At 39.8% G+C, this 12,076-nt stretch overlaps 1 protein-coding gene across 3 annotated transcripts in view; it reads left to right on the top strand.

The window, feature by feature from the left end:
* PRMT8 (protein arginine methyltransferase 8) overlaps nucleotides 1–12,076 on the top strand; it is a 57,444-nt gene that overhangs the window by 26,064 nt on the left and 19,304 nt on the right. For all 3 annotated transcript variants that reach the window (XM_015621437.3, XM_015621427.1, XM_015621421.1), the window contains exons 3-4: nucleotides 5,260–5,445; nucleotides 8,685–8,840. In XM_015621437.3, coding sequence (XP_015476923.1) covers nucleotides 5,260–5,445; nucleotides 8,685–8,840 — 342 coding nt within the window. The remainder of the gene's footprint in view (nucleotides 1–5,259; nucleotides 5,446–8,684; nucleotides 8,841–12,076) is intronic.

Genomic DNA, 12,076 nt, shown 5'->3' with positions numbered 1-12,076 from the left:
TATATATATATATATTTCCTTGTTCCCAAACAGTTACATCTGTCTGCAGTTGAATGTTGGAACTCCTTGATTTCCTGCCATTTTGCATTCCTTGTGAACTTCCTGTCCTTAGCATAGAAAGCCTGATTTCCTGCAAGTATGTGCTCTTTATGCTCCCAGCTCTTAATTTAGTTGTGAGCAATGCCTGGTCTTCTTTGCACATCTTCATTACTGATCATCACATCTGGAGGCTACACATTGCACATGTAACACCAGCCAGGTGGCTTAATAAACCCAGAGCAGGTAGAAAGCATGACAGCTGAACTCTAGCTGCCTGAATTTCAGTGGATCATGAAATCACTTATCCTTCTACCTAATTTCTGGCTTTCAAGAAACTTACCAAAATATAATTGCATTTGATATTTCCACACTTCTGTCAAATCAGACTGGCTTGGACAAGCTCAAAAGTTATTAATGGGAGGCATAGGCAAGAATCTGTAGAAGCTTCATTTCCTCAGAAAATCAGGTTAAATCTTCTCTGATACTTGGTTGGATTCTTTGCCCTATCCAAAGATCACTTAAGATAAGCCTTGGACAAAGACTTCAAAATAGTACAAGATAAAGGATTCAAAGGAGGTTTTAACCTACATGAAGACTGCCTAGAAGTTTTTGTTGAAGCCTAAATTTTGGCAGGAGAATAGTAACTACCTCTTATATTTGGCTGTGCTTTTATATCTGCAGCAGGAAGAAGCTGTATTGTTGGAATCACTATGGTGATTGCATATCAGTTGATAATCTCTTGCACTCTGGAGGTCTTGATTATTAAATTCAAACCAATGAAGATGGTGTTAGGAACATTATATTCTTGTAGTTCTGGCATAGAAAGCTATCTGGCTCAAAAAATAAGTGAAGTTGACATTTAGGTATGATAAAACCTCTTGTTTAAAAGGAAGGTGATGCTGAAATAGAATAATTTAAAACTGTTACCCCATTCTTAATTAATTTCTTAAGAAAAAAATTAAGCACTTCCCCAGCAGAAGGTACAGTTAACTGCTTCAATGTCATAAAAATGCCATGAATAACTAATAATTTGTCAAGAATAAAACACTGCAGCTTGAACAACAGTTTTGCAAGGATTGGAATTTTAACCTCCAGCCTGGTGTCTCCATAGTAATATCAAGAAAAGAGAATTGAAATTCAAGTTTATTTTTACTCTACACACCACAGCTTTTGTCACAAACCTCCTAAAAACTGAATTGTGCATATTTCACCATCTTGTCTCTCTGTAGACAGATGGATATATCTAAAAGGCTCAAATTTTCAAAAATAGCTCATGATTTTTGAATACCCAGTTCTCTTTTGTATTTTGAGAGTTGTACACCCAGACAGCCTTGTCGGTCCCTGTTGGATTAGGTCCAGTTTTCAAAGAACAACTTCAGCAGTACCCATTGATGCACATGGGCAATTCTATATATCTCAAAGTCACACAGAGGTGTCACTGAGGTGCCTATATATGTTTTAGAAACCTACATCAGGATGTTGAGTTGTGGGATTTTGAGAAAGAATGAGGTTTACTTGTCTTTTGTGAAAATTCAAAGCTTTTAAGGGCACCAGTCCTGTGCTAGTACATTTGATCACCTGCAGTGTACCAACCCTGTCTACAAAGAAAAAGGAAATAAATTTTGATTTTTAAAAGTTGGAAAATATGTCCATAATTTAATTTGCTTTAAATGTTGAAATGGTACACAAAAGTAGGACTTCAGTTGCAAAGCAGTGATTGACTTCTCCTCAGATCATTCAGACCCCCCACCTCCACCTTCAGTACAAAATGGGAGACAGAAAAATAGGGGGCTGCATGTTTAGCACAGTGAAGAATGAATTCTGAAGCAGCTGCTTCCATTCTTTCAGTCTTCATCTGCATTAGCAGCAAGGCAGTGTTCTGGAATTGTGTGCAGCTGGCCAGAATCCATACATGGATTCTGCAGAGAGTTTTTAAATTTTTTTTACATTGATGTGAGGTTTGCCCCCAGCCCAGATGCTTTGCCTTTTCAGGTGTTATTCAAAAGATGAGTTGTATTTCATGTAGGCTATATATATATATGCTAAGCTTGCAAATCACATCAAGGGTTCTTTTTAGTTCTGGAAAGAATACAGGAAGTTGTCTTTCCTTGATAGCTTTTGTCTTAAAAGCATGTTCTCTCCTTAAGCAATTGTACCATATCCCTAAAATCATAGTTGTTTCTAGTTTAGAATCTCAGAATTGTATGCCTGAAGACTTTATTGTTTGTGATACAAATAATAGCTTTCATTGCAATTCTTTATTCTGTTGTTGTCCACTATGTTGATGTTTTCCCCAGATATTTGTTGTCATAGGGCATAAGTTGCTCTCGAGTGAAATTGCTCATAGAGTCTATGACAAGTGACTGACAGAGGGATTTCCTGAGCCCCACTCACAAAATTATTCTTGTAATTGTGACATTGTTTTGGAATTCCAGAATTACAGTGCAACACACTGAAATTTCAGCAGGAGGTGTTACAGATGCTGCAAAATTTACACCATTTGAATCCGGAAGGTCTGTGTTGTGTTAGTATGCCTAAAACAGAAATGAAGCAGCTGGTTTAAGGTCCCTATGACAGAGTGCTGCTGGCTGAGAAGATCACCAGCCTTGTTCAGTTTTCTGCTGCCCCTGGTGCCTGAGGCTGTGGTACCCACAGCACGGGATGGACAGTGCATGTCCTATTGGCATTCAGAGCCGAGTGTTGTCACACAAGCACCATGCACACATTTTACCACAGGCTGCTCGGCTACAAGCTAAGGCAGCTGAGAAGCAGAACTAATAGGCTTCTGCTTCTTCTGCTGGGTGGGATATGTTCTTCCTGGCAGAGATGAAGATGCACAGTTGAGAGCAGTAAGTCTTCAGGTAGTTTGGATAAATCTAAAGCGTACCGCGAGTCAAAGGTGCAATACTGCCTCAGTATATATAATAAAAGTTACCTTGCCACCCTTTGCCCATAGCAGAATTCAGTTGCAGACCAGGAAACAGCAAAGTTAATTCTTTTACAGGAAAGAAATTCATTCAGACAACTTTCCTAGCCTAAATTGTTAGGTTTCATTTCATTCTGTATCTTTTGTCAGAATAACCTTTTTGTCACAATCCTGTCTAGACCCTTCCATGCAGCCAGGAGCAGAATTGATACTGCCTGAGATCCAGATAGGAGATTTGTCAGTCTTCAAGACCAGCCTCTTTTATTGTAGCAAATGCTCTCTGTTGTACAGCAAGCCACATTTAAATTTGTAGTTTGACAGCATCAGAAATGCTAGAAGCCCCCTGGTTTCATGTACAAAAACTGATACAACTTCATTACATACCTTTTGAGCCATTGCCTGTGATACACTGTTGTGTGTCTGGAGACATTCTTACCTAATACAGGAATGGAATTCAGAATTATATAAACTTACATATTTTGCTTCTAAAGTGATGCAGTGGGTAAGATTTAGGAGAAAAGTGTAAGACCTTACAGATTTCATATTATAATAAAACAGAATTTCAAACAGCTACAGTTTAAGTCTTTTTAATCCAGCAGACAAATACAGAAAGGACTGCTGAGAAAGGTAACTGCAAAAACTACATAGGGTGCATGCCAATGGAGAAAAAAGTTAAGATATAACCACAAGTATGTAATTAAAAGTAGCAGGATTATATTTGAAAGAGTTGAATATTAAGAGAAACATTTGACAGAATGAGTTATCAGCATTACTTCTTGCAATGAACAGGCAATGAAGCAATGTCTTAAGAGAAATTACTGCAGATGGACATTTTTGAAAGTAGACCAGACAGAAATACAAACACCAATTGGGAGCAAGTGTTTTCTGCGTGGGAGGTGAACTAGGTGAGGTGAACAGGGCGAGGTGATAAAGTAAAGAATGTAAGAAATAAAGAAGATTTATAAATAAAGGGCTTCTGTATCTTTGGGGATGAAAAGTGTTACAGGAACATAAACCACTGGTATTTACTTTTTTAACAGATGGACCAAAGAAGCCATCAAAAGATGACACATATAAATCTTCAAATGAACAAGAGCAGAAAATGTGGGGGCTTTTTTTTTCTTCCTCTTTTTTTTTTTTTAATTGAAGCAAACTGAACGAGGCTAATTGATGCTATTCAGAGACAGTACAAGGGATTGATATCTCACAGTACCAAACTATAGAAGACAGCATAAGCTTTATGTAAGTAGTGAGGAGAGGCTCAGGCAACTCTGGTCCCTACTGGGAAACTACTGAGTCTTAAAAAAAAAATTTAAAAACAAGTACAAGAGGATATGATATATTTAAAGTAGGATTGACCTTACTGTATGAAATTGTTGGCCCGTAATTTGCAGGTGACTTAGTGCATATTGCTCAGTCTTTCTCAGTTTTCAGCATTTTGCTTTCTATTAAGGGTTCAAAATATAGGTACACGCATGGGCCAGACCAGGGTCTGTTTTACCTTATTTGAAAAACATTCTGTCTTCTGTCTTCCATGCTACAGATATCAAATCTGAAGCAAGGGGGTGTGAGAATTCTGTGTCTATCGGAATACTGGTGTTGGAGATTAAATATGCAATAAAAAATTAAGTGCTGGGGGCCATGGTGTGTTGGAAACACCTAACTCCCACATCTCCCAACAACAGGAAACTACATTAAGGGACCACACATGCTCCCTACAGTGCTTTCTGGACATGCTGAGAGAATTTCAGATAGCATCAGGGACTTCCAGATATAGTGAGCCTTCTCACACCTAGCTCACCAATATAGACAGGTACCTTACCTGATAATTAACAATCTATTGTGAATCCTGCCCTTGTTGGCAACACTGTGTCTGGAACCCTTTTATTATGAGCCCTTCTTTGAAGGGGAACTATTTATTTATTGCAACCTGCCTCTCACAAAGCTGTGGCAGTTTGAAGAAATGGGACACAAATGGAGAGAAAGTAGCTCTTTACTTCTTTGTGACAATGTTTGCAGGAACCTGCTTCAGCCACCACCAATTAGCCATTACTCTGCACTAATTTAGGTATCTGCAGAGAAACATTAAGGAAAAATCCATTAAGGAAATTTTCCAAGACATCAAATAAGTTAAAGACCCAGGAACAGAAAGCAGCCTAAATTTCGCTTATGATACACCAGCTGTCTTTGGACTTGTCATCTACTAGATAGTTACAATAATACCACTAAGATAGACATAGAGAGAAATATTTTCTTTTAATGATGCCTCTTAACAGTATTCCATGTTCCTCTAGGTTTGCACCATCCCAGCCCAGCCTCCACAGCCTACTGTTGTTCCAAAGCCAGTTCAATCTGTAATACATGTTCCACTGCAACCAAGCTGCCCTGGCCGAGGCAAGATGGCAAAGCTCATCAATCCAGAAGAGATGACATCCAGGGATTATTACTTTGATTCCTATGCTCACTTTGGAATTCATGAGGTAATCTTTATTTTTGTTTATCAATTGTTAAATAACTAACAATATAATAAAAAATATTATTTATTTTATTTTTAATTTACTTATCTGTATCGCACTTACTCATGATATTCCTCTGCCTTTCCTCTGACAGTTGTGTAGTCTGGTTCAGTGCCAAATATATCACCCACTTCTCTAGAGGCTTGTACTCAAAACCTCTGTCCCACTTAGATTCTCATTGTAGCTGTCTGTGCAGTGGTGAATTTCACAAGTGCATCGATGCAGTGCATTTATGAGGGCTGCAAACCAGCCCAGCCACGACCATGGGCACTCCCTTATTGCTGAGTTGGGGGTTTTGTTCTCTTACATGTTTGGGCACAGACATCAGCAGAACAGCTACTCAGCTGACATGAGAAGCCAAACAGTTTCTTGACTCCTGGCATGTTACTTGAATACACAGGCTGCATTGATGGGAACATTAAGCCAAATCACCTCCATTAAATACACTCTTGGAAAGAATTTTAAATACTTGATGGACCATTTCTATGAAAATGTTGACTGTAGATGAGTTCTAAAGAAGTCACTGATACCTTGCCCTGCTGATATTTTTGTGGTGCAAGAAAATGAGATCTTTAAGAGCGGAATGTAAAAAAGCAAACGTGAAATGACTCAGTGCACTCCTCACAAACAGCATACAAGAACAATATCTATTTTCATTACTCTAGTAATTGTTTGTGAGCTGTAAGCATAAAAAATTTCTATCTGCCTATGACATCTTACTAGTGTAGCATTCAGAAATTCAGTCCAAGAGTGGAAGTAGTTAAGAGGAACAATTGAGTGAGAAGGAGACCTAGGAGAAATTTTGAAGACACATCAGAGACCTTAAATCAAATGGATCTCCTGAAGGAAGGAAACAGCCATGTAGGTCTCAGGGAGTGCAGAGAGCTTCTTGCTGCAGCTGGGAATTTGAAGGTTTCCTCCTTGCCTGCAGGAGGTGTGCACTGGTAAAGGATCTGTGTCAATAAGTACAAGAGCTGCTGGAGGAGGCTGACAGACTTTGAAGCATCAGGGCCACGAGGAAGAGACTGGATCTTCTCTGAGAGCGTGAAGGTACAAGAGCCTAAAACCCCAACTGTACTGAAAGGAGATGCAGAGTCTGTATCTAAAAGCTTTGGAAGTGAGGACTGCTCTTGGATGGTGAAGGCTGGAAACTTGTGATTTCTGGGAATAGGAGGGAGGCTCTTGATCCACCTGCAGATGTCTGACTATAGAATAGGGTCAGTGCCTTCATTGCAGCTGAGGGGCAGGAAGTTCTGTCCAACAAACCTCCAGAACCATCTGGCTCTGAGCCAGGCAGAAGCACTGAGAGCAAGTGACAAGTGATAGCTACCAAAGGCTTCCACCTGCAGGGTACAGAGGCTTCCACCTGCAGGGTACAGAGGCTCCCATCTGCTGACAAGACCTTCTGCTGAGGCATTTGGATCTGGGACACTGTGGAGAGGCTGCTGACATTTGTCCATCACTTAGACCAGCCCTTAGAGCCTGTTGCTATTCTGCAGGAGCACCAGTGAGACCTGGAGCAAATCAGGTGTCACTGAGCAGCTCTTAGGATGATGATCAACAGCAAGGTGTGCCAAGTGGATTTTTGCCACAATTCTAACAGCGCAAACAAGGACTTGAGAAGTGTTACCAAGTGACCCAAGAAGGGTCCACAATTGCTTGTGCAGCTCATGTCAGTGACAAGTTTTTGGTTTTTGTATCTGTGGGACCCTCTTTGAGGACTGAGGTCTGCTAAGAAGAGATGGAATCCACCTGAAAAATCAGGCCAAAAGGCATCAGTATTGAATCCTGGGGAGATACCAATAGTGACTGGCATCCAGGACTTTGTGCTGCTCATTACAACATTTTCAGAATAGCAGTTCAGTCAGTTCTCAGCCCACTGCACTGACCATTTATGTAGTTCCATAGTTCGTCCATTTTTCAGTGAGGATGTTATGGGGAAAAAATGTTGAAAATTTTGCAAAAAATCAAGATAAAAATCATCCATTCCTCTTCCCTCATCCACAAAGCCCATTCTTCTGCCATAGAAAGATACCAAGTGCCCAGTCATCTACAAATCCATGCTGAACACTTCCAGTCACCTTCTTGTTCTTAATATGTGTGGAAACAGTTTCCATGAGGGTGTACTCACACCTTTCCAGTGATGGTGGACTGCTCTTTGCCTGATACCAAACCATGCTTTATGATAAAAGTAGCCTTTTATTCATCTGCAGTTACTGAGCACACACACAGTGTTCTGCCAAGACAGGTAAGTAATCAGCTGATACGTGGAACAATCCAGTTCATGATTGCCTCAGACTGCTGGGCAGTGAACAGATCCTTTTCATCATGAAATTGAAAAACTCACTTGTCTACTTGCTTAAACTATGAAATTAGGAAACAGTATAAGCAAACCTTCAGCCTTCTAGATATAACAGAAAGATTTTCAGAAAACTAAAGTCTGTGTTGGATAGTCTACACTTCTCTTAAAAATGGCACCTGGGTCTTGAGCTGGGTATTCTTTATTGTTATAGTTTGACTGAAGGATGTACAAGAGAAAGCAAGGTATTGATGGAATTCAATGCATGTACTGCTGCTATCAGTGCATCAAAAATCAGCACCTAACAATGACAACTCCAATGAGTGAGAGAGTAGTCTAGGTGATACATGAATATCTTCTGGAAACTGATCAGATAAATGAGAGGATAATGAGAAGAGCAGTGAGGGAGGACCTTACAATGCAGAATTTCTAAGCTCTGCTATGGACTTCTGTCTCACATTGGGCAAGGCTGTCAAGCCTGCTGTCTTATAATGTCTTATGGAAGAATTTCTTTTCTGTTCAAAGAGGAACCTCACAAGGTCCCTCCACTGAGACTCTGGGTTGTGCATGATTTAGGAGGAAAGGAATGTTTGGATTTCTGTACAGCTTCTGTCTATTCCCAAAGCAGTGCTGTGGTTAGATTTCATTCTGGTTGTTGATTGTAACAGTGAAATAATAGCAGAATAAAATCATACAAGGGACATCATGCTGCTTCTTAATAATTCAGCTCTAAGTAGCTGGAGTTTTATAGTTGCTTTGATGTGTGCACCCCAAAGAACTTGAGAAACCCTTCATGTTGTGTGTTAATAATGCTTAAATGACAGCAAGGGAATGCATTCAGCAGCAGTGTGGAATGCATATAAGCATTTCAAATAGTGACACAATGCTTTTATTTTCATCACAGGAAATGTTAAAAGATGAAGTGCGCACATTAACCTATAGAAACTCAATGTATCACAATAAACATGTTTTTAAAGATAAGATTGTCCTTGATGTTGGAAGTGGCACAGGAATCCTCTCCATGTTTGCTGCAAAGGCAGGAGCCAAGAAGGTATATGGGGTAAGAAGACTTTCTCTCACATTTTGAATTTGTTTGTGCATTTTGCCTGAGAATTTGGCTTCGTGATTTACCTTTTTTATTTGTCTTGGTTTGAAATTCTACTCTCCAAGCTCATCTATGGCTTTTAGTGGTTTTATGTTTTTTTAGTGGTTTCCTTTATGGTTTTAGTGACTTCAGTGGAGTTCTGTTGTATTTTATGACTTGCACTACTGCACCTTTTCCAAATTGGGATGTAAATGTCTTTTCATATGTGGAATCTTTGGTGATCTGGTGCATATTCACATTTCTTCTTGGCTGAAAAATAATGTTAAAGAGATTCACTCCTACTCTGAGGGGTTAAGGGAACTATCTTGCTTTTTAAATTTTCAAGGTCTGCAACTTTGTAGTCTTGGAAACAAATTTCCTTAATACACTTTTCCCTGCATATTACAACTCAGCAAATTGTGCAAGAAAGCATGTGCATGTTTTCTGTGCCAACAATAACACTTTTCAGAGGCAGAAGGAAATTATTACCTTAAATACATTGAACTTTAGGAGCATTAATGTGCTGTTCTCTGCAGAGAAGTCATTACAGGGAGCATGGATTTGCTTACTAAGTATGTTCAAACTTATTTGTACCAACTCTAAAATGACAAATGCAGTTTCTTTTTGCTTTGGACTTCTGTTTGCCCTGAAGACACAGTGCAATGTAGAAAAGGGGAAATAGATCCTATTTCTCTGTGTACTTCAACAAAATTGTTTACTAAAACTTAATTGGGTACATCTGTGCATTTGAAGACACTGATGTCACTAAGCACCCAAAGCATGTGTCTTTATGACTGGTAATGATACATGAAATGCCATTTCAATTCTCAGGCTTATATTTTCAAAACCCAGTGTTACTTCTGAATATCTCATTTGAATATCAGACCAGAGCATGAAACTATAGATAGCTGAAATCAAAAGGTGCTGAAAAAGTTTTGGAGTTTAAGCCCCAGACTGGCAGCTAGAATGTATTTTCTTGTAAAACAAGTATTATTTATTATTATGATTTATTACCTCAAAGCCTCAGGGAGGATAAACCCACAGCTTTCTTCAATGCAGAAATGCAGGTCTCACACAAAGATGTTGCAGTGCTCTAGAAGTATAAGCATATACAAAATGATGATGCTGTGCTCCCACCTTCCTATCTCTCAGATCCCTGGCCATATGGTCTTCCTCCCTCCCTTGTGCTGGCACTGGTGCCTATCTGATTCTACAGTGAGCCAGCTCACTGGCAGAAAATTCACCAAGTAAAAGAAAAGTAAATACTTTTCCACATGTTTGTTGTTGAGGTGGTGGGGATTTTTGTTGGTTTTTTTCTTGGGGGGGGGTTGTTTGTTTGTTTGTTTTTGGGGGGTTTTTTTGTTTGGTTTTTGGGGGTTTTTTATGTGTGGGGAGGTCCCTTTGGACTTCTTTAGAGTTCAGGCTTTACCTCACACCTTTTTTAAACTCAGTGGCACACCAGTGCCAGCTCACCCATGGACTGTTCATCACTGAAGCTGGTGGGTGGGCTATCCATGGAACTTAGCTCTCAGAGGAACTCCCTTAGGTGTGAAACTCTTCTGCTACATCCAAAGCATTTCAACCTTCTTGTCAGATGAGCTGTCTCACCGTGAACTCTGTGCACAGCAAGCTACAGAGTGCATTTGTGTTAGACAAGCAGCCATTTCAGAGATCTAGCAGTGGCAATCTTCTAGTCAAATTGAGAATTTATTGGTCATATTTGCCATTGGAAACTGTGAGTGTTCCATTTAAAAAGCAAACATTTGCCATGAGTTATTACACAGAGTTGTGATGTTCCAGTTTCTTCTCTACAGTTAAATGTGATTTTTCAAATAGCGTGATGTGGGAACTGTTGACAAATGCAGAGTGTTGATTTTTCAACTACAGAAATCATTCTCCTCTTACTCACACTTTCCCTCTTCAGGTTCAAATTCATCCACTGCTCTGTCTGGTTCTTCTTATCCCTTCTTATTCACTGTTGGAACATATTCCCTGCCATTACCTAAGCCAACTGCTAGAATTATCTCTGGGTCTTCAAGAGATGTAAATCATAGAATCATTAACTTAAAGCTGTAGCAAGTTGGCCAAGGACATGTCCAGTCCAATTTGGAAAATCTCCAAGTATGGAGACTAAATACTCTCTCAGCACCTATCCCAGGCCTACAATGAGCAAGATTTTCCCTTGCCACTGCTCATGATTACTGACTTTTGTCTTGTCCCTATGCATTTCAGAAAAGAGTTTTACTTTATTTTCTTTGCAAGCCCTTTTGGGATGCTTTTAGATTGCTATTGGATTAGGGGGCATCTCTTCTACAACCTGAACAGAACCAGCCCCTTCATTTTCTCTTCTTTTCTCACCTGCTCTGAGCCCTAACCCACGTGGGAGGGTACCAATGTGCCATGCAGTGACATTCATCTGAAGGGAGAGCTGTTGTAAGAAATGTAGAGAAAGAATTGGCACATGGTGGTGATTGGGAGGGGTCAGTGAGGGACACAAAAACACATAAAATATCCCTTGAAGCCTTGGTTCATCTGCTGCATTTAGTCATACAAAATTCAGGACAGTCACTGCAGTAGAACTATCTGAATTCCATGGTATTTTCAGACAAACAAGACAGTGCAGGGAAGAAGGAGTTAAACAGACACAGAAAATGAAGGCTGATGTTAGATGTCAGCTGCTTTGTATAAAAAGGTGGTGATGAGGACACAGCCCAGGGGAAATCTGGGAATCTTGTGACTGTTTCAGCAAGAGACCACAGCAAAAGAGGAAACATTTGCAGCAGTAGATTGAAGATTGAGAAGTAAAATGAGAGCAGAGATGAAAATACACACACAGGACCAGATACAGCTGAAGCAACTCAAGGGTCCATAATGGGACCACTACTATTTAATATCTTCATTAAGGACAATAGATAGTGGGATTGAGTTCACCCTCAGCAAGTTTGCAAATGACACAGAACTGTTTTGTGCAGCTGATACACTTGAGGGAAAATACATCACACAGAGGAATCTTGTCCAGCTTGAGGGGTGGGCCTATGTGAACCTCCTGACTTTCAACATGGCTAAGAACAGGACCCTTCACTTGAATCAGGGCAATCCTTTGAACATCTCCTCAAGCCCAAACCATCCTATGATTCTGTGATTATAAATTCAGGTACAGACTTATTTTATTGGAACCTGCGCTTTTCATAAAATCCAAATGTTTTGCAAAA

This window comes from Parus major, chromosome 1 (assembly GCF_001522545.3).
Source record: "Parus major isolate Abel chromosome 1, Parus_major1.1, whole genome shotgun sequence".
Classification (NCBI taxonomy): domain Eukaryota; kingdom Metazoa; phylum Chordata; class Aves; order Passeriformes; family Paridae; genus Parus; species Parus major.
The sequence above is the reverse complement of the archived record's forward strand: the minus strand, read 5'-3'. Positions and strand labels throughout refer to the sequence as shown.